This window comes from Aaosphaeria arxii, assembly GCF_010015735.1.
Source record: "Aaosphaeria arxii CBS 175.79 unplaced genomic scaffold BU24scaffold_6, whole genome shotgun sequence".
Classification (NCBI taxonomy): Eukaryota; Fungi; Ascomycota; class Dothideomycetes; order Pleosporales; genus Aaosphaeria; species Aaosphaeria arxii.
The window spans coordinates 1,208,370-1,229,129 of record NW_022983479.1 but is presented as its reverse complement, the minus strand read 5'-3'; the positions used below and the strand labels follow the sequence as shown (position 1 = coordinate 1,229,129).

Below are 20,760 nucleotides of genomic sequence, written 5' to 3'. Positions count from 1 at the left end.
ATTCTGGTCGCTATACGAAATGGATGATAATGTGTGTGACTACACCACACCGTATTACTTGGGAACAGAAATCTTAAAGATTGTTCACAGCATAGCATTATGACTTTTAATCTCTAGCAGAAAATCAACATTAGCGAGCACATGGGGAATCTGTAGATAGGTCAAGGAATCGAGACTACTTTCCGATGCGAACGTGAACGATAATTCTTTGGAAACATAGACCACTTTAAGTCCAATGCCATTTCGATAATCTGCCCAGGCGCCACATCCACGGTTGCTGGCAAATATTTCCCACAAAGCCTCCGTAAATCAATCAAACTTGCCAGTCAATGCTCTGAATTCCTTAATACTACTGTCCCTGACATTTTCATGTCAAGATCTGCGCCCAATTTCGACAGCCAACAGACATCTTCGTTATGACTCTAAACCTTGGCCAGGTCCTCCCAGGAATGAAATGGAACTATCGCCTCATTGAGTGCATTGATCGAGGAACGGCTTGCTCGAGTGTCTTCAAGGCTGAAGTACTGCCAGGAGTGCGTAGCATCGTTCCAAGACAATGGTGAGTCTCGGTGACAATATCACCGCGACGAATCGAACTCTAGACTTTCGCAGGGCGGTCATCAGTCAAGCTTCAAGGAAAATGTCAAGGCAATGCTACGAAACGAGCGCAAATACTATGCCAATCCCGCCATAAGGTCATGCAGTCAGTTTCGAGCTCTTTGCGATGTCATTGACAGTCCAGAAGATATGGAACCTGAGTTGGGGTCCTGTTTGGCTTTCGAGTGGATGGATTGCACTCTCGCAGATCTGTCACCCGAATCCCATAAAAGCAACTCGACATTACACAAAAGCGTCTCGGAGGCAATGCTAAGCGCTTTGGATGTGTTGGGGTCGCAGCGTCTCATACATGCAGGTCAATCTAACCCTCAGAGGAAGAGTTTCCATTGCTCAGAGCTCATGCTGAAATAAATAGACGTAAAGAATGATAACATCCTCATATCCAATATCGACGGACCATCACCAATCGTTAAGCTAGGAGATCTAGGACTTGGTAAGTTTCACCTCTTACCAGGACTTACATATGCTAACAGTGCATAGTACGGCCTGAAGGGTTTAACAAAAGCCGCCTTCAAGCAATGGCGATGCGCGCTCCAGAAGTCTGGTCAGGAATTGGCTGCTTCCATACCTCCGATGTATGGTCTTTTGCCGCCACGGTCAGTCCCTAACTCCTCCCCTCTTCTTCATCATCTGAATCCATGAACCCTAGCTCTTTGACTGGTTCCGTCCTAGCGTCTTCGGAGACCACGACACAGACCCGTGGTTTTGGAACGAGCCTTATGGAGTAGCAAAGATGCTGCGGCTATTTCCCGGTTCAGTGACTGCTAATCATTCAAATCACCCAACCTACGAAGCGGAACTGAAAATCGGAACGATGGTCGAAGCAGCGGGAGACCGCGCCTTCACATACGGCGACTTTGACGAGGAGCTTGGGAAGCTCGATGTAGCACCGTCACTTGCGGACTTTCTTCGATATCTACTTGTTGTCGATCACACGAAGAGACCAACTGCTGGCGAAGCTCTGAAGTCGGAATACTTCAGCCGCCTGGCCTGATTTGCGCTACCATGGAATGTATTCAAGCACAATTTAAGTGCAGGAATCAACAGCCACTATACTAGTTTCTCGTTTCTCAATGAACGCCATCCCCGGAATTGTATCAATCGAGTTCGCTTGGCTCTCCTCTTCATGTAATTGTACCTTACCGTTTGATAACCCCCTCGCCTTTGGCAACCATAGATGACCTCTAGACGTAATACACAAAGACAGGCCTCTGTATTCGTCAAACGTTCAATGTCCCCTTTTTACACACTTTCAAGCTCGAGCCTGACCCACAATTGCTATCATCATTGAATTCAAAGTATCCAAATCAGTCGAAACCACTTCCTAACCTAGTCCGGTGTATTCATCCAAACCAAGTGAAAATATAAGCTTTTCCACCTGTTATGATCGCTATGGAATATCTATAATACGCACACGATCTATCGAAGTAGGTATGCCGTGCCAAGGTACCTGTGAACCTTCCCTCGATTTCGTCTTTATAAATAGTTATCGTTCAACATTCTTGGTAGCAAATGTTCCACCATAGTAAAGCTGCGGCCAGACTGTTCTGCTACCTGCAACTGTTTGCGACGTTGTCGAGCACCTTGATGGCTTCAATCTAGTAGGCGATCTTCCCTATGTCTCGAGTCAACGTACCGGACGCTGAAGGAAGAACTACCGAAAGACTAAAAACATGACAGCCTTTCTCTTCAGGCAATCTTGAGGAAATCAGTTTTCACATACGAAGTTCTGAAGTCTAGAGGGGTCGCTAATGTTGGCGTGTTCCAAAATTAAATTTACTCATGTGCCTATTTCGCGGAGATCTAAGTTAGCAGTGGAGTAGTCTTCACCATCCGAGTACTTCACACGATCAACGGAGAACCATGTCAGCTCCCTTAGAAGCGTTTACATTAGCACTAACAAGCCCAACACCTTCAACCCTCTTCAACCCCCATTTCTCAATCTCCAATCCCCTCTATCTACCCTCCTCCCATACATTCTAAAATCAATCAATCACAAAAAGGTATAACAACCCCTCCCCTAACCCATCCCCGTCTCTCACCTTACACAAAGGGAGAACAGCACATCACTCAACCCTTCGACTCATTAACCAACGGGCTTCCCTCGGCCTTCTTCTCCCCCTTATCCTTGTCCAAGTGCAAAACGTGCTTGATCTTGTCTCCCAGGCCCTTCTTGTCCTGCTGGGCGGCGAGATTGGGGCTGTGGCTGCCTTCTCTGTGGACGTTGCCTGAGCCGCCGCGCTGTGGATTTATTGGTTAGCGTGTGACCGGGGGTTGATTGGAGGGATGGGGAAGGTGACTTACGCCAGTGTGGTAGTTCTCCTCGTGGGGCCTGAGTGCGTTCTCGGGGATGTAGTCGATGGAGCGACGGCCCTCTGGGCGGGTGGGTTGGAGCGAGGGGGAGGCGCCTACGTTGCCTGCGCCGCCGCGCTGAGGGTGGGTTAGTAAGATGCGCTTTTGCTGGCGTTTGGATCTCGATTTGGTGGTGATGTTTGGGGTTTTGGGAGGCATTTCATGTTGTAGATGCAGAGGGGAGGAGAGGGAAACGTACGCCGGTGGAGTAAGGTCCATCTACGCTCTCGCCTACGATGCCTTCGCGGACGATGCCGCCGTCGGTGTAGCTATTGGTTCGTGATGTGGTTAGTTTTGATTCTTCATAAATGAAAGGTTCTCAGGGGATCGAAGATCTTGCCCGCGGCGAGAGGTAGTACTGATTTGCGCGGGCTTTCAAATGGCATATTTGCTTTTTGGCTTCCCCTCTCTTTCTTGGAATTCCTTGAATTGCGATGAAAAGGTAAGGAAATTCGACGTACACAGTGCTGTCAGGTCCAATGTTTCCGGCGCCTGTATTTGCACGTGTCAGCCGTGTTTGTTGCGATATAGCTTCAATCGATACATGAAGCACATGATCAAAGCGCGGAGGATGATATGAACGGGAGATTTACCGCCACGGCCGGTGGAGTGGATGGGTGCTGATGTTGGCTCAGGCATGATGTCTATTGTTACAAATTCCTGGCTCTTTCTCTTGAATTGTTTGTTTTTGTTGCTTGTTTTGTCTGGGGATTCGATTTAGGTGGGATATGATATTCGCGCAATCTAGTTCAAAAGACTCAGTCAGGTGTTCGGTCGCGGATGTAGTCGCAAGTCGAGAAAGGGTACTTGTAGTCGAACAAAGAAAGCCCCCGGCGGGAATCAATTATTACCAAATATTCTTATCGGATTTTCCCAACTTTTGGCGTATGCCTAAGACAGGTAAATTATGGGAGATATCTAAATTGTAGTTTGAACGAAAATGCGCCGGCGCGAAGAAATGAGCGACCGGCGCAGACAATATATGCTGCCTCCCTAGAGAACGATCCCAAATGAACGTCGTGTCCAGACCAAGGAAAACGCAACCAGAAAAAAACCCAATGGATGCAGCTCGTAAGATCACACGGCGGAACAGAAATGAGTTGATAGGTAACTAAGGACTATGACGCAACGCCTCCCTTGGGCGCGGGATGTACATCCTTTCAGCCACTCGCAGGCTCGCCGCAGAGAGTTCACAGGCGGCGCGGAGACGTCACGTCCGGCGGCCACCCTTTTGCGATGGATGAACCATTCGGAGGAGGCCAGGAAGTATGGAGATGTCTGTGAGTGCCTGTAATTTGTATGTGAGTGTATGCGAAAGAGGCTACCAAGTGCTTGGCTGAGGAGATTCGCCGTAAAGGGAATTGTGGTTGAGTGATGCGGTGATGTTATGCTTTGGATGTGTTATCTGTCTGATAAGGGCGGAGCATTCTGATTGGCCGGGCACCTGCCAGTCTAAGCGAAGAGGATGTATCCCACCCCCCTCGTTCTCCTCCATTGCCAGTTAAGGATTGGAGAGTCACAGGCGCAATGGGCGCGTCATATTGTACACTGTTCATTTCAGGAATGCAAAGCGGATGATCTATTCTGTAATTGCGGAAAGTATTGCGGAATATTAAGTTGTCGCCTATTCGATATCAATACAATCGAGCGGCCAGCATCAGACATACTCCTAATGGACAGGTACAACGACACAACTTAACTATACAATTGCATAAAAAACGCCCCAGGATATATGGCTGGGAAACTCAAGGCGCACTACCAGGCATGAGGCGCCACAATTGCTGGGAGCCACCCAGAATATCCGGATGCTTTGGAAATGAAATCATACACGTCACGAATTCCCTCCTACTCACTTCTTCTGTTCCTCCTGAGAAGCTCCGCCGGTGGTTGGCAGACCCATGAAGATCTTGAAGTAATCATAGATCATCCATTGCAGACCGGTAAGCGTACCGATCATGACGATACGGACGGGAAGGCCGTTCCAGAGACCGCCGAAACCGATGTCCTTGTAGATGCGGCCAGTGGCCGCGCCGAACGCCTCACCAGGCTTGCGGGTGGCATTGAGTTTCGAAACCATAACATCGGCTGGATGGCTGACAATTGCACAGAGAATACCGGCAATGTAACCACCCGTGAAGCTGACGAGGGTTTGGGCGCCCTTGCCGTAGTCGCCCTTGGAGCCGGGCAGGTAGTTGTAAATCATCTCCACGGCGGTTTCGAACGAGGCAAACTGCAAACATTTAGCGATGTAAAATGCTGTTACATGGGAGGATGACCCACTTTCATCATGGTATACGGGATCTGGCGTCCCCAGAGAGGGTACAAACCCTTGTACAAGCTTGAAACCGATTAGCTCGAACTTCATGCAAACAAGCATTGCGAAGCTTTTTCATCTAAACTTACCCTCCGAAACCTTCGGTGCTAACGACATGGCTGATGCCTCCGAGAGTGGTGCGAGCAAAAGGTGGAATGGTCGTCTGCATGCGAACCTTGACAGACTCGAATGGGCAGAGACCGATGTCGGCAATCAATTCAGCAGAAGCAGAACCAGCGAGGTAGATGGCGGTCTTGTACTTGTGAAAGTTCTCTTCGCCCGCGAGGTCGCCGTAGAACTTCTTGAAGAACTCATAACCACCGTACTTGAATCCACCTTGGACGGAGTAGCCCCAGAAGGTAGGTCCCCAACCGGTGAAGACACCACGAAGACCCTCCGCGCGGCCAATCTTACCCCAGGCTTCGAAGTTGCCCTTGTACATTTTGCTGTCGACCTGGCGACGGCATTTGACTAAATCCAAAGGCGTCACGGCAGTATGCGTAAGACCACAAGCAAGAATACCACCAATTGTGCATGCACCATAGAACTTAGGCGAATAGAGCTCGATCTTGCCAGCCTTATCCTGGGCCTTAGAGCTGGCCTTCTCAAACTCGGCAGCAGCAGCATCGCTCAGCTTCGCTGCTTTGTTCTTCGCATCGTCGACAGCGCTCCACGCTGGGTAGAGCTCATGTCGCGCAGTCCACTTATTCGGCGTCGGTTTGCGGTTCGGCAGAGAGGAACATCCGATGAAGGTCTGCGACAATGTCGCCTGTGTCGGGAAGAGGCTCTGCATTGATGCGATAGCTAAATGCCATTCAGCCAACGTCTCAGCTTGGCGCCATCATTGTTTGTAAACTTGAAACTAACCTTCAATCAATTAGTGTACCGTGTAGGCCCGGACGATCACAGGGCGGCGGGTGGGACTGGGGAACGGAAGCCGGAGCTATTATTGCTACTCGAACTACGGTTACGAGACGTGTCCTGCACGGCGGCGTCAAGAGGTTCTCCCGCTCGTCAATTGCGAGATTTCGAATGATGAGGTATTAAAGACTCAGGATTAACGGAGAGAAGGAAGAAACAAGAGGGAGTAAGCAGGTTAAAGGGATTGAACGAGTGTTTGGCAAGTCACAGGGCAATTCGGATTTGGTGCGACGTCATTGGCCTTGGCCTGACACCCTTGTACGCCCGGATGTAGGGCACTCCAACCTAAACTCCGCCTGTCCAAGACGACTCTCTTAATAGTAAAGACTACACCTCCTTCGGGTATTCCATCGTCGAAACCATTCAATCTCTGGCCTAATATCTGTGGGGACATCTCGATTCAGATAGACTGGTATAATGCTAATAAGTACTTGGGGGACACAAGTCACTATCAACTATTCACGGCCCACATATACGAATCGGACTCGGGTGCTCACCGGAGATAGGTCATTATTTTACACCGATTCATGTTGATAATGGAACTTTGTATCTTTGAGCAATCTTGAGGTTACGATAGATTCATGTAGGAAACAATGGGCAGATTGTAAATGCGCAGGAGTTCCCTACATCGTCTACATATCCTGTTTGATCAAATCCGCTGCCCTTTCAGCAACAGCATAGACCGAACTGATGATATTCCCACTAACATTGCCAGGGAAAACACTTGCATCAGCAACACGCAAGTTCTGTACTCCTTTCACCCTGAGCTTGCTGTCCAATGCATCTCCCATGGCTACGCTTCCACAGGCGTGGTATTCGCCAAACATCGTTCCATCGACAGCATTGAGACAATCTTGGAAACTCTGCAGGTCGCTGGAGGGCGATGGAAGCGTACGCTCAGCCAGAGAGTCCTTGATGAACGTGTTTTGTGTCACTTTGTCGACCCAGCGTAGGCCGCTTGCCAGGATCATGCGGTCGACCTCATGACCTCCGTAGTTGGGATTGATCACTGGTTGTTTTGTGGGATCTTACATAATGTTAGCACGATCTTAAATCTTAGAAGGCTGAGAAAAGGAACTGGAATCCCATACCTGGTCCAATATGAACGGAACCCCGACTCAAGGGGTACTGAGAACATATCATGAACGTGACACCGGCCGGGTCCTCTGGCTTGTTCTGAGGAAACAACTTCCCCTGATGAGGAATACCATTGCCGAAATCGCATGTCATTGGAAACAGGATGAGTTGCAGACTGGCCGACCCTTCGCCCTCCAGCTGTTCTGCTATCTGCTCCAATTGACGTTTGTGGAGCTCGCTCACAGGTTTTGTGCTCTTGATACCACTCGTCACGGCCTCTAACTCGTCTTTGCTCATGATGTCCTTGAAAGACAAGAATCCCTGGGCACTCATCGCCGAAGCCAGTAGACCTGAACCAGACTTTGCATGCTCGGCCATAGCTTCCTGCAAAACCTCTGGCCGTTGAGTCAAAGCATCCAAGGTGAACACTCCAGGCTTGACTGTGTGCACCAACGGCGAGACAACATGGTCCTGTAAATTAGCTCCAACTCCTCTATTGACAACCCGACATTCCACTCCAGCTGCTTTCAAGACCTCCAGGTCGCCGATTCCAGAGAGTTCGAGGATCTGGGGAGAGTGTATGGCGCCGCCGCAAACGATGATTTCTTTCGCGGCTGACACTTGTAATTTACGATCGCCAACGGTGAATTCCGCGCCTGTGGCTTTCGTGCCATCCAGAATGACTCTGTTTACATGCGCCTCGCATAGAATCTTCAAATTCGGGCGAGTGTTTGCAAGATCGAGGTAGTTGACAGCATAGCTCCTTTTCCCTTTCTGTGGACCCGACCGTGCAATCGTTCCAAGATTGTTGAAAAAGCCGAGATGGTTTCCAGACCATGCATCTTCTGAAGCCTTCGTGGGAAACACGTCGTTGCACGCATTAATCACCGCTTCTCCAATGTCGAGCATATTGTCGTTGAAACTGGTTCGCACTGGGCCTTCAGTACCATGATGTTCCTTTCCGTACGCAATTGTCGAGAGACTTGCGACCTTGGGATCGATTTCCTCCATCGTCTACATTCCTCCAAATCAGTTTCCATAGCCAGTCAAATAATCACACGCCGAAAGGATTGACGTACCTCATGCTTCCGCATATACCCCATCATACTCTCCGCCGCCCACCCCTCATCCCCCAAAATCCTCCCCCATCTATCATAATCCTGCGTCGACCCCCTCACATACATCAACCCATTAATCGCACTACTCCCTCCCAGCGCCTTCCCCCGCGGAATATTATGCCTCACACCTCCCGCATTCTCCTACCAATCCCACAATATCAGTCAGCCAATCACCTCCATCCCGAGAGGAAGGTAGACAAGTCTCACCTGCGGCGTGGTATACATACACCAATCATACGCCGGGTTCTCGAACAACGCGCCCACAAGGCCGGGGGTGTTGATGAAAGGGTCGTCAGGGAGATACTTCCCCGCTTCGAGGACGCCGACGGTGATGTTGGGGTCTGAGGATAGGCGGCCAGCGACCACGCAACCTGCTGTGCCGCCGCCGAGGATCAGATAGTCGAACCTGGTGGTTGTGAAGTCTTCGACCGTGACGATGGCCATGTGTGCTCTGTATAGATCTTTTGCTCAATGTCGAAATCGAAGTAAACTATTCAATGTATGCGCGGAACTCTCAATCGCTTTGGTGGAAGGAAGGAATGATCTTGAAGATTGAAGATTGACTCACGTCGACGCCCCTTATATATCTACCCACCTACTTACCCACATCTTCCAAGAGACAGTTTTCAGCTTCTTACATTGCGCATCACACGACTGTCCCCATGTAAGAAGCTTGATGTTTTACTGGCAAGACTCATCGATCTACATGTTTTTGTACAGAAAGACAAGCTGTCTAGCGCTTACAATACTGGGGATGCGTTTGGATGCAAAATATAAGCCGAGGCAGGTCTCACGCGTCCTTCGCTTCCCGTGTCAAGCTGTGCCTCTGTCTATAGGATATAGTAATTTATTCACAATGTGCTAAAGATGTAGATAGATTGCCGAGTAGCCGTTCGGCTATTGGGAGGTTGGTACGTGTGAGATGGATTTTGTCGTGGTTTGGGCTGTAGTGCTGATGCTGCAAATGTGTTGTAGGGATTTTGCTAAATGCGGAGATGTGTGCGATGTTAAAATAAAGGCGGGTCAAGATTGGTTGTTACAGACTTAGGAAAGAGAGCTGAGATATTTGAAGCAAAATTATTAGCAGTTTAATTTTTCTAAGTCATGAGGGTTTTGTATGTTGACATAGTGACATGAATGGTATAGACATAACCCCCGATTAATTACTCTGTTCAACAATCAGCCATGACTCAAGCTATGTATAGAATTGCAAAATTGCAATGGCATCCCAAGGTCTAAGATAAATAATTTTAGAATAGAATTAAATCCCACAGCGCCCTCTATTCTTCTGCTTGTCCTGTACGATCATCGTATGATCAGCCCTCGTATGATCGACAGAGTATGATGAACACCGCTTTACCATAACTAACAATCCGTAACCCAACATCTACCAAAACGGTCGCCTATCAAATGCGCGATTGCTGCGAATACCTGTTATTTTCGTACTTTCGGATTCGGATCTGTTGGACCTTCGAGACAACGCGTTGTACATCGCAGTAAAGAGAAAATTGATGATGGGCAGAGACAGAATCTGTATAAATTCTAGGATGGACCATTGTCTTGGCTACATCACGAACTCCTCGATGTTCGGAGACACAACTCCAAGACGTCGAACGCAACTCCTATTCAAGCTCTCATGGTCAACGCCAGACCTCTCTACCTCACCACCTTCATCGCAACCGCAGTCCCAACGCCCTCCATAGACGTTGCTCCCAATATCACCCCCCTCACCCCACGCGTAAGAAACGCAACCGGCTGCGTCCAAGCCCACTGCACCACGATCCAAGAAACCCTCCTAACCCCCAAAGCTCTCGAATACCAAATCTACTGGAACGCCCAACTGCTCTTCAAGTACCTCGCCACCCCACCCTCCAATGCCCAACCCCAACTAACTCCCCCAACTCAGCATAACCGGCAAGCCCTCCTCATCTCTTGAATGGCGCGATCTCTCCGACCCCCAGGGCCGCAAATGGGGGATCTTCTCCGTCGGCGACTGCGAGAGTCTGTCGTACATCAACAATTTCCAGGAGGAGTACGAGTGGTACGAACTCACGAGGACACAGCGCGAGGAGAGTCGGCATGACTGCGGGCCGTGTTTGGGGAGGAGGCAGAAGTGCGGGACGTGTAGGGATTACGAGGCGGTTTTCTCGGACGGGGAGAGTGGAGAGTGTTATGGGTATGAGGGGTTGGGGATGTGTGATTTTAAGGTGAGGTGTTAGGGGGTGGGGGAGGCGGTGTTGGGATGGCAAAAGAAGTTGGGAGACGTGATGTTGGAGGGAATAATTGGAGATTTGATGTGGTACAACGAAAAAAGCAGTGCGTTGCTACCAAGGTAGAAAAGATCTGAGCCTGAAGCAGGGGATAGTTATATATTATGAATTAGTGAGCTATTCGAAGAATCTAATATGGGTATAACTGAGCAACTGAATGGCATCTTATAGCATTTTTTCGTGTAAAATCGTAGCAATCGTTTCCTCAAAACACTCACGACCGAAGGCCCTCCTCATCACTGGGTCTCGCCCTCCCTTCCTCTGCAGTCGACGCTTGCACTTTACTCTGATCAGCATGTTTCGCGGGATCAAAGACGTAGATCGGGAACTCCAGGAAGATGGTTCGCTTTAGGAACACTGGCATCTTCTCGTACAGTTGAGGAGGGAAAGGAATAAGGATGCTGGTTCGATTAAGCCAGCGTCGGTACTCTTCCCATCGGTTACCCTTTTCGTATCTCTTCTTTGCACCAGGTCTCTCCTGCAATGGCAGTCCGGAGAGAAACATGAGCAGAGCAGTTAGGAGGAAAGGTCCAAGTATGGATGAGTATAGAGCGGCATATGCACCGCCTTTGGTGTAGCCATGTGCTGCTGGCGTTACTGCAATCATGAAGATTGCTATCAAGAAACAATTAGCAAAGAAACATTACTCCAGTCTGCCATGTTAGACTTACAGAACTGGATGATGATCTCTCCAAAATAGTTTGGATGCCTCGACCACGCGAACAATCCAACACTGCAAACCGCCCCGTCGCTTCCGTGCGCGCTACGGAACCTGTACTTCTGGATGTCGGACACGCTCTCCATGAGCAGGCCAATGGAATACAACACCACGCCCGCAATGTCACGCCCCGTTCCAAAACTAGGCTGACCGTACTGAGTGACGTTTGGCGAGTTGAGCAGTGTCACTGGTAAGGAAACAACCCACACCCATATCATCTGACTGCATACGATGTTAGTCGGAGACGATCACGGGGGAGCGGACAAAACAGAGAATACGAGGGTTTGAACGTACAACACCCAGAAGCCAAGGAAAGACCAAAACTTGTCGCGCTTGTCGTCAAAGCGATCGTCTTTGCCGGTCTTCAAGATTCGGAATAGTAGGAATGCGGACAATCGTGCTCCCCAGACCATGATGAACACGGACACGACAATGTTGCGTGCATTGTCTCTGGCATCGCTGAATGCAAGGGTGAGGATAGCAAGAAGGACAAAGTTGGTTCCTCCAGCGAAGTCGGTGAGTTTGTCGAATTTGAATGTGAATGCGATGGAGAAGAAGAAGAGCTGGTAGGCGATGGTGATGAGGAGGGTGATGGCTAGGTAGTAGTTGTCTAGGACATGGACGGCGCCCATGCTTACGAGGCGAGTATGAAGTTTTATGTTTCTATCAAAACGATGTTGTTGATCCGGGATTTTCAAACAAAATAAACTGATGAAATGGTTGAAAGCGTGCGTGCTGTATTGACATTATATGGCTTCTACGGTCGCATTCGCTACTGCACCTAAATACGAGTAGTATCGAACGGGTCAATTAGGTTGATGAGTTGTCCCGATTCCGACTATGACGAAGATGACTTTGGTCTAGTAATAATACTCGTAGTTTCTATTGAAAAGAAGGTTGAGGCTGTGGATAGAAATGGGACGAAAAGAGAACGCGATGACGCATTTGATCTTTGCCAAGCGATCGTTGGTGTTAGAGATTCGGCCCATCGATCATGACAACCAACACTAATCGCACGACACTCCATCATCTCTCCAAACAATGCTACGCCTTCCACGGCTCCCGCTGACTACTTTGCCATTGATGTTTTACTGATTAGTGAGGCAGACAGAGAACATGCGGTAGCCCATGTTTTAATGTTCTCGTACCTTTGCCGGACTCATCAGCCGGAGCCTCATGGAACATGACTCCTGGACCCGGCCTTTATGAAACACAGCCGGTACGGGGGCACCAGTTCCCACGCACCTCGCGTCTCATGTCCCCCAGCCCCAGCGCGAAGCCAGACCGTCTTGATACCTCTTGTTCTCCAAAAATCAGCTGGTTTCTCCCCATAACGGTATAGCTGCCCTGAATCGCAGCACAATCTGATGCTTGGCCGCGTAAGTTCTCGCAATGCGACCGCAGGGCAAAACATGAGCATCCACCCTTTCAATCTTCCAATCCATACATTGAGACTCTGCCCAGACCCTCCCAGACTCTATCCAGCCATGACAGCGAGGATTAAGCTCTTACTAGAAACAGGCACAGGGTGTGGGTCCGCAGTTCTGTGAAGTAGCTTACACTATTATTGGTTTCGTACAATAATCGCCATGCGCCTGAGGCTGTTGCGCTCATCCTAGTTGGTTTGGGTCTTTCTTGTCCGGCGCGCCTCTCACGCTCTCTTTGCTCCTCCGGACATACACACACTCTCTTTCTCTCGCGCCCTCCTCCTATTCCTCTTTCTTTCCCTCTTCACTACTCTCTCTTTCGATTCTTGCTCTTCGATAGTCTGCTGTGCAGTTCTCGAATGAGTCTGCATGTCTGTGACATTTACGCTCTTTATCACTTTGACTTCCAGCTGGACTGTGTGTTGCTACTAATACATTGATCAACTCATTTCATTCAACAATATACCCTTCCACAGCAATACGAACACAATTCTTACCAGTCACAATCAACAATTATTAGCGCCAAAATGAAGAGAATCAAGTCATCAATAGGGTTCGCCCTCGAGCTTATGCTGATCACCTCCACAGTTCGTGAAGCCCTTCTCATTGTTCTGGTCTATCGCATGTCTTCTTCAATACTAATGCGGTAACAGGTGGTCGTCGCCGCCCCCGAGCCAGGAATTAACCTCAGCAACAACATCGGCCCTGGCATCCAAGGAAGAAAAGTACCAAACCTCCGTGTGGGCACCGTCAATGTCGACAACAACGCGCAGCAAGAGGCGGCAATTGAAAACCTAAAGGTTCATCGCGCACTCGACATCGGCAATCCCAACCCTGTCGCAGGCCTGGATGCAAACGCGCTACTTAGTGGCCTCGACAACGGCCGGCCCGGTGCTGGAAAGGGGGGTGGAATTGACGACTCTTTACTCCAGGGATTGGGTGGCCAGACTCTTGGTAGACCTGCTGGTAGCGTGGAAGCCGGAAAGTTAGGGGAGTCTTTGGGTAGTGGTCTGGGTAATGCGCAAGTCGGTCGACCTGGTGGAATCGATGCCGGTGCTCTCTTGGACGGCCAGAACGAGCTGCAACAGAAGGGTGGCAAGGACTTTGGCTCGATTATCGTTGGACCGGAAGGCCCCCAGCAACAGGGTGGAATTGATGCTGGCGCTATTCTGAACGGAGAAAAAGGCCAACAGCAGAATGGCGGTATCGGATTGGAGGGACAGCTCAGCCATGGCAAGAAACCGGAGATGCCTGTCGAGGAGCGACCTAAAGAAACGGCAGTCGCCCCAGAGGCTCCAGCTGCCACAGCCCCGGGTAATGTAGATGATATCGACTTTATTCTTTTCGACCCGAAAAATCCGGATCAAGGCGAGGGAGAGGGTCAAGGAGAAAAAGGAAAGGGAGGCCGCGAAGGGGGAGGCCGTGAAGGAGGAGGCAAAGGAGAGGAGGGCGGCAAAGGCAAAGGGGGCAAAGGAGAGGAGCGCGAAGGAGAAGGACGCAAAGGAAAAGACGACGACAAAGGCAAGGGAGGGAAAGGAAAAGGAGGAAAAGGAGAGAAGGGCAAAGGTCAACAGGGTATCAACATCATCGAGATCGTCCCAGTCATCATTATCCCAGGAGGTGGTGGACAGCAACACACGTCTATGATGACTATGAAGACCGAACTTGCCCCAGGTGGAAACGTGAGTTTCTGGGTCCAACTACCTTCACATTTGACATGATTGCTGACATTTGCTCCAGATCGCTAACGAAACTTCCACTTCTTATGCAGCACCGATTACTATCACTGCAGGCGTAAGGTTCCTTTTACAAAGCCCCTTTGAATGCAATAGCTAACATGATGAACAGGGAGGCAACGCAACAACAACTACTGCTGCAGCTGAGGCACCACCTCCACCACCTCCGGCTGCAGAGGCTCCTCCAGCGGCCGAACACACTTCAGCAGCGCCCCCTATGGCAGAGCATACATCCGCAGCACCCCCAGCAGCAGAGGTTCCTCCGGCAGTTGAGCATACTTCAGCAGCACCTCCAGCAGCTGCAGCGCCCCCCATGGCAGAGCATACATCGGTCGCAGCGGCGCCTCCTATGGTAGAACATACCTCTGCAGCACCCCCAGCCGCCGCAGCGCCTCCTCCAGCAGAGCATACTTCAGCAGCACCTCCCGCAGCAGCAGTTCCTCCGGCTGTTGAGCATACTTCAGCAGCACCTCCAGCAGCTGCAGCGCCACCCATGGCAGAGCATACATCCGTTGCAGCAGCACCTCCTATGGTAGAGCACACATCTGCGGCGCCTCCAGCAGCGGCAGCGCCTCCAGCTTCGCAAATTACTGTCATTGCAGGCCACCCTGGCGCAGCACCAGCCGTAAGTCTTGTCTTCGAATTCTATTTTCCATTCACTAATCCCCCCTCTAGGCCAGTAACGAGACAACCGTGGCCGCGGCGGCTCCACCTCCCGCAGCGGCTATCACAGTCATTGCAGGAGGATCCGGTGCAGCCTCCGCTACGACAGCAGCAGCGGCACCACCTCTCCAAGCGGGTGGCAATCCTATGGGTGGGAACGAAACCGCGGCAGCAGTGGAAACATCCTCCAAGCCGGCACCCCCAGCCATAACTGTCATTGCTACCCATGCCACCGCTCCAGCAGCAGGAGGAGCAGCAGGCAGTGTTACTGTCATAGCCGGGTCTTCTGCCGCTGGAGTAGTTGCGCCCCCAGCAGCCTCTGCCCAAGCAGATTCATGCAACTGCCAGTGTTCTTGCCCTCTGGGATCTTTCCCCATGGTCGCACCCGCAGCTCCACCATTCCAGCTTCAACCAGATCTCCTAGGAAGCATGTCGGCGCCCCCTAATACCCTTCAAACCGTCGTCGCTACCTCGTCCTCAGCAGCAGCTCTCGTCACTGATCCCGCCGCTCCACCTCCACCCCCAGCCGCTGAAATCCCCTTGTCCTCGTCCGCCGCCTTCGAACTCGCGCCCCCAGCACCCCTCAACGACACCGCCCCCCTCCCACCAGCCGTCACCACAGCACCCCCAGCAGAAGAAGCCGCACCTCCCGCCGCGTCCTCTCCCGAATCCTCCACCCCTGAGTCCTCCGCCCCACCAGCACAATCCCAAATCCGCTCGCCGACCCTCGTCTCCGGCACCCCAACTCCCTCAGCAACCACCACAGAACTCCAACAGAACCGCCTCCCCTTCGACATCAACACCGTCGACCTCCAAAGCGTCGTCACCGCCGTCCTGGGCCGCCGAGCCGTCCAAACAGGCACGCCCCAGGAACTCGACATCGAGGACTTCAGCCGTCGACAGCGTCAGCGGCGCGGCGCGGTGAGGTCAGGTACGCCGGAGGAGCTGGCCGACGATGAACTCGTGCGGGCGAGGAGGGCGGTGCAGACTGGCACGCCGAGTGAGTTCGATATCTCGGATCTGTCGTAGTGTAATCGTTGGAAGCTGAGCGGGATGTGATTTCTAAAGAAAATATAGTAGATATGTTTGTATGTAGTACGAAAAACCGTGCCCCGAATCTCCCGACCTTGTCGCTTACTCACTGAGTTTTGTACTTCCTTTTTTTTCCTTTTCTTTTACGTCACTTTTATTTGGGGGTTGGCTGGCTGGCTGGCTTGGCTGTACAGGATGGAATATATGAGGATGGATGGAATGAGATAGTATAGATGTAATATATACACCACCTTTTTACTTTTACTCCTACTTCAAACATATATGATGATATGAATCACGGGTCTCGGAGATCTGGATAACGATCTGGTTTGGTGGAATGGTATGAAGTTTTGTATTCTAACTTTTGAAAGGGGGTATCATAGTTTTGTGTATGGAAATCGAACATGAAGGGCGCGAAGTCGAAATGTCTAGATGCTATTTAGCGGACTGGACTTTCGACTTCTTGCTTCCCTTCTCGAGGTTATCTCCTTTCCTCTTGTTCTGCTGCTGTTGCGACTGACCCTTCTGACCCTTTTGTTGCCGTTCGACCACCGCCGGTTTCTCACCACCATACACGACATCCACGACGCCCCTATAACTCTCCTTCTTCAGCCTCGCAAACTCCACCACACTCCTCGGCTCCTTGCTCAACCCATCCTTCCCCCTCTCCCTGCCCAGTCCCCACACGCTCGCGAGATTGATAACATCCGCCGGCGCCCTCAGCGCAAGCACGCTCCTCGCATCGCTACTAAACACCAAACCCCTCCCCCTACTAACCCTAATCAACTGCGTCGCATTCCCAATCACCAACCTCTTCCTATTCGCATCCTGAGTCCCGACGCCCTGCCCGTAGCACAACTCGATCTTGACGCCCCTCGCGATCGCGCTACCGAGCGTCGGGAACTTGAAGTGCGTCTCGAACTTCTGCGTCAGGTCGAGGGAGATGATGTCGACGTCGAGGGTCTGGCAGGCCTGCTGCAGCGTGCGCTCGGAGGTCGGGCGCGCGGCCACGATGTCGTAGCTGCTGCGGAGGTCTGGGAGCTTGTTGTTCGTGGTGCTGTCGGTTAGGAGGAGGGTGCAGCGGCGGAGGATGCGCAGGCGGGACGGGACGGTGAAGGGAAGGGTTGCTGGGATTGGTGAGGTCTGTGGTCGGTGAGTTAGTTGAGATATTGGATGGAGGCGTTGGGATTGATTTGGAAGGGAAGCGTATGTGACTGGTCGACCGCTATAGATAAGGAGGATGGATGTGTATCGAAACGTGTTTCAGGGTTCCGAATATCCAGTATGCGACGACGGTCCCCAATCCCATGGGAAAGGAAACCATAAAAAAAACCAATTACTCACATGATCGCTAGGGATCTTTCCCGATAGGGTGTGTGTGAGTGCAACGACGTCGTATCCTACTGCAGATCCGGGTCAGTTCTGGTTGCCTCCTTTATTGTTTCTTGCTGGAATCGTCTGGTTGTTGAGACGAGGGAAAGTACTTACACTCGTCGAGGAACGCGATGGCTCGCTGCATTTCCCTCTGATTGTCTGTCCATGGAACGTTCAAGTCGTAATACATTTTTGCGAGCGACCGAGGCGATACGAACGGTGCGAATATGACTATGAAGAAGGCATGGGATAGTAAGGTCCGTAAGAGAGATCTGACAGGTGAGTGAATTGCTCAAAAGTATTAATAGTTGTTGAAGCTTTGGATTGGAGAGAGGATGTCGCAAGGTCGGCAACTCTTTTGGCCGGAGCTTCGTACTCGTATTAGCCCAAGAGAGAGAGAAGAGAAGACCCCGCCAATCACGTGCTCGAATCCGCTGACTGAAAGGCACAAAAACAAGCGACCAGCAACAACAGGACGAAGACGAACACCAGCAGACAGGACGACGACACCAAAGGCAGCCGTCCGAGTCGTCCCGTACAACCAGACGATAACGACGCTGGACTCTCCAAACACGCTCCCACGCCCTCTATTTCCTACGCCCACCCCTGCGCCCACAGAAGATTCATCTTCCTCGCTATCATCGGACTCCTCGGCTGCATCCTCTACTACACCTCTTCCATCTCGCCCAACCTTCGACAGCTGCAGCCTTCCACTCTCCTCCATAACCACCATCACCTCCCCCACCGCAACGACGTGTCACAGAGCTGTTCCGGAAGCCCCGCAGTGAAGGAGCCCGAGCTCGAGGTCTGGGCTGAGCAAGATAAATCTACCACTATGGCGCTCAATTCCAATGGCGGCGCCAGCATCGCCAGGGTTTACGCCGATGTCAATGCCAACATGCCGCGCCCCTACTGGGACTACGACAGCGTAAACATCTCCTGGGGCGTCCTGGAGAATTATGAGGTGGTGCGCAAGATCGGTATGTCCTCGACTTTCTTATGGTGCGGCGCGACATGGTGCGGGGGAGTCGGACATGGTCAATGGGCGGATGCGCTGTGTTTTCATCCTCTCCGCCACGGTTTACCGCCAATATTAAGGTCCATTGCTAACAACCATCTTTTCTTTTAGGTCGAGGAAAGTACTCGGAAGTCTTCGAAGGTATCAACGTCGTCAACTACCAGAAGTGTGTCATCAAGGTCCTCAAACCTGTTAAGAAGAAGAAGATAAAGCGTGAGATCAAGATCTTGCAGAACTTATCTGGAGGCCCCAATATCGTCGCACTGCTTGATGTTGTCCGCGATAACCAGGTCTGTGCATCCCAGAGATAGAGGGGGCTTAAATGTCTCCCTTCCATCTATCGACTCTCTTTCTAACGATCGCGTGCAGAGCAAGACCCCTTCGCTCATCTTTGAGCACGTCAACAACACCGACTTCCGTAGCTTATACCCTAAATTCACCGATTATGACGTCCGATTCTACATCAACGAGCTCCTCAAAGCGCTAGACTACTGCCACAGCAAGGGCATCATGCACCGAGACGTTAAACCCCACAACGTCATGATCGACCACGAGAAGCGCAAATTGCGATTGATCGATTGGGGTCTCGCCGAGTTCTACCATGCTGGCACCGAGTACAACGTTCGTGTAGGTTTACATTGGTTTAAACCTGTCTTCCCCAGCTCCGTTACTTATTTTCCCGTAGGTTGCATCTCGTTACTTCAAGGGTCCTGAACTTCTTGTTGATTTCCAGGAGTACGATTACTCCCTCGACATGTGGTCCCTCGGTGCCATGTTCGCGTCGATGATCTTCCGCAAAGAGCCCTTTTTCCACGGCAACAGCAACTCAGATCAGTTGGTCAAGATCGCCAAGGTCCTCGGTACCGAGGATCTCTTCGATTACCTTGACAAGTACGACATCGAGCTCGATGCGCAGTACGACGACATTCTCTCGAGATACCCCAAGAAGCCGTGGCACTCGTTCATCAATGCAGAGAACCAGCGCTTCGTTAGCAACGACGCGATAGACTTCCTTGACAAGCTGCTCCGATACGACCATCAGGTATGTAACTCTTGTGATTATTCTACCTACATTGTACTAATATGACGTAGGAACGTCTCACCGCTCAAGAGGCTATGGCCCATCCATACTTCGCACCCGTGCGACAGAATGCGCAGAACCACGCCAGTGCTACGCCGCATTCATGATTGAGATACCCATTGACATTTGCGAACATGTACAATCTGGCATTAACTATCTGACACGCACCAACCGCGCTCAATCCCAACCGACAAGACCCGGCGCGGGGACTGGACTTCGGAACCCCATTTGCAAGCATCCTTTACGTTGATGGAAGCGGCTGGGTGGCTAGGCGACAACATTGAGCAAATTCATGCGGTCAAGGGACCACGGACCAGGGGATTCTGCCGCATGCTCCTCCGAAGCCTCTCCCCCCTGTAACATTGAGCGTCGTTATTATTTGTTGTTCGCTGTTAGAGTTACAAGGGATGGATGGAACGTGGATGGAGGACGGTTTGTAGATTACACCGGGATGGGAAACAGACTATTCAGCCAGGGAGATTGAGGGGGGAAGGAGTATGGGGAAACATGAGTAACAATGGTCGAACGTATGGCGAGACTTTTAATTCTTTTGATTACGGGGATATCCTACAAAGCCGAAAACACATTCAAAATCTTCATCTTCAGCCGCACTGCATTGACTCAAGATGGATTGACTCAGGATACAACTACTTGTCCTGTATCATTGTATGAGTCGAGACGGTAATGCAGCACGTGACCATGTATACGCTCGGATTTGGCGAGGTACGATGACGTTTATGAGATCAATGATGCACTAATCGTAGATATATCGTATCTGCGGTTACTAAATGTACTGTGCCTCATATGGTGACTGCTCTCCTTTTAGATACGAGTCGAAATTCAGAGGGTGGTCGATTAGACATGCGATAGAATGCGGTAGAGAGAGTTCAGAATAGAGTATAGACTCTTCTCTATTGCTCTATCAACTCCTTCTATGAATCTTGTGTTTGGTTTTGCCATCATCTCGTAACTAAGAACAATGTTGAAGCATATATCTACTACTAATTAGTGTTTAGATGTAAAGAAGAGTTAGCGGGGCGG

At 50.8% G+C, this 20,760-nt stretch overlaps 10 protein-coding genes across 10 annotated transcripts; 5 read left to right on the top strand and 5 right to left on the bottom strand.

Moving 5' to 3' along the window:
* Positions 1-416: 416 nt before the first annotated feature.
* BU24DRAFT_411251 (kinase-like protein) lies at positions 417-1,612 on the top strand (the record flags this gene model as incomplete). Its single annotated transcript, XM_033526039.1, has 5 exons — positions 417-533; positions 613-913; positions 974-1,051; positions 1,099-1,214; positions 1,268-1,612. The coding sequence occupies 5 exons, from the start codon at positions 417-419 to the stop codon at positions 1,610-1,612; spliced, it is 957 nt and encodes a 318-aa protein (XP_033381859.1).
* Positions 1,613-2,469: 857 nt separating this feature from the next.
* Positions 2,470-3,899, bottom strand: BU24DRAFT_424525 (uncharacterized protein). Its single transcript, XM_033528529.1, has 6 exons — positions 3,822-3,899; positions 3,564-3,714; positions 3,432-3,462; positions 3,170-3,239; positions 2,923-3,048; positions 2,470-2,859 (listed from the first exon to the last, which is right to left on the bottom strand). Exons 2-6 carry the CDS (start codon positions 3,607-3,609, stop codon positions 2,689-2,691), a joined length of 444 nt encoding a protein of 147 aa, XP_033381858.1. The 5' UTR covers positions 3,610-3,714; positions 3,822-3,899; the 3' UTR covers positions 2,470-2,688.
* On the top strand, positions 3,833-4,322 carry BU24DRAFT_424524 (uncharacterized protein). Its single transcript, XM_033528528.1, has one exon. The coding sequence runs from the start codon at positions 4,091-4,093 to the stop codon at positions 4,262-4,264; it is 174 nt and encodes a 57-aa protein (XP_033381857.1). The 5' UTR covers positions 3,833-4,090; the 3' UTR covers positions 4,265-4,322.
* Positions 4,323-4,561: 239 nt separating this feature from the next.
* BU24DRAFT_424523 (MC family mitochondrial carrier protein) lies at positions 4,562-6,394 on the bottom strand. The gene is made up of 4 exons (XM_033528527.1): positions 6,152-6,394; positions 5,374-6,088; positions 5,251-5,308; positions 4,562-5,200 (listed from the first exon to the last, which is right to left on the bottom strand). Exons 2-4 carry the CDS (start codon positions 6,075-6,077, stop codon positions 4,820-4,822), a joined length of 1,143 nt encoding a protein of 380 aa, XP_033381856.1. The 5' UTR covers positions 6,078-6,088; positions 6,152-6,394; the 3' UTR covers positions 4,562-4,819.
* Positions 6,395-6,744: 350 nt separating this feature from the next.
* Positions 6,745-9,142, bottom strand: BU24DRAFT_452392 (GMC oxidoreductase). Its single transcript, XM_033531184.1, has 4 exons — positions 8,608-9,142; positions 8,362-8,541; positions 7,297-8,296; positions 6,745-7,232 (listed from the first exon to the last, which is right to left on the bottom strand). The coding sequence occupies exons 1-4, from the start codon at positions 8,842-8,844 to the stop codon at positions 6,838-6,840; spliced, it is 1,812 nt and encodes a 603-aa protein (XP_033381855.1). The 5' UTR covers positions 8,845-9,142; the 3' UTR covers positions 6,745-6,837.
* Positions 9,143-10,884: 1,742 nt separating this feature from the next.
* BU24DRAFT_411246 (oxidoreductase-like protein) lies at positions 10,885-12,020 on the bottom strand (the record flags this gene model as incomplete). Its single annotated transcript, XM_033526038.1, has 3 exons — positions 10,885-11,285; positions 11,342-11,610; positions 11,683-12,020. The coding sequence occupies 3 exons, from the start codon at positions 12,018-12,020 to the stop codon at positions 10,885-10,887; spliced, it is 1,008 nt and encodes a 335-aa protein (XP_033381854.1).
* A 740-nt stretch (positions 12,021-12,760) lies between these two features.
* BU24DRAFT_424518 (uncharacterized protein) lies at positions 12,761-13,573 on the top strand. The gene is made up of 2 exons (XM_033528526.1): positions 12,761-13,243; positions 13,313-13,573. The coding sequence occupies exons 1-2, from the start codon at positions 13,175-13,177 to the stop codon at positions 13,463-13,465; spliced, it is 222 nt and encodes a 73-aa protein (XP_033381853.1). The 5' UTR covers positions 12,761-13,174; the 3' UTR covers positions 13,466-13,573.
* A 941-nt stretch (positions 13,574-14,514) lies between these two features.
* Positions 14,515-16,547, top strand: BU24DRAFT_239549 (uncharacterized protein). Its single transcript, XM_033522264.1, has 3 exons — positions 14,515-14,614; positions 14,664-15,176; positions 15,227-16,547. The coding sequence occupies exons 2-3, from the start codon at positions 14,769-14,771 to the stop codon at positions 16,241-16,243; spliced, it is 1,425 nt and encodes a 474-aa protein (XP_033381852.1). The 5' UTR covers positions 14,515-14,614; positions 14,664-14,768; the 3' UTR covers positions 16,244-16,547.
* A 23-nt stretch (positions 16,548-16,570) lies between these two features.
* Positions 16,571-17,972, bottom strand: BU24DRAFT_424516 (PHP domain-like protein). The gene is made up of 3 exons (XM_033528525.1): positions 17,735-17,972; positions 17,591-17,649; positions 16,571-17,389 (listed from the first exon to the last, which is right to left on the bottom strand). Exons 1-3 carry the CDS (start codon positions 17,808-17,810, stop codon positions 16,682-16,684), a joined length of 843 nt encoding a protein of 280 aa, XP_033381851.1. The 5' UTR covers positions 17,811-17,972; the 3' UTR covers positions 16,571-16,681.
* A 483-nt stretch (positions 17,973-18,455) lies between these two features.
* Positions 18,456-19,826, top strand: BU24DRAFT_351124 (casein kinase II subunit alpha; the record flags this gene model as incomplete). Its single annotated transcript, XM_033523673.1, is given in 5 exon segments — positions 18,456-18,600; positions 18,750-18,932; positions 18,952-19,265; positions 19,324-19,680; positions 19,731-19,826. The coding sequence occupies 5 exon segments, from the start codon at positions 18,456-18,458 to the stop codon at positions 19,824-19,826; spliced, it is 1,095 nt and encodes a 364-aa protein (XP_033381850.1).
* Between the last annotated feature and the right edge of the window lie 934 nt (positions 19,827-20,760).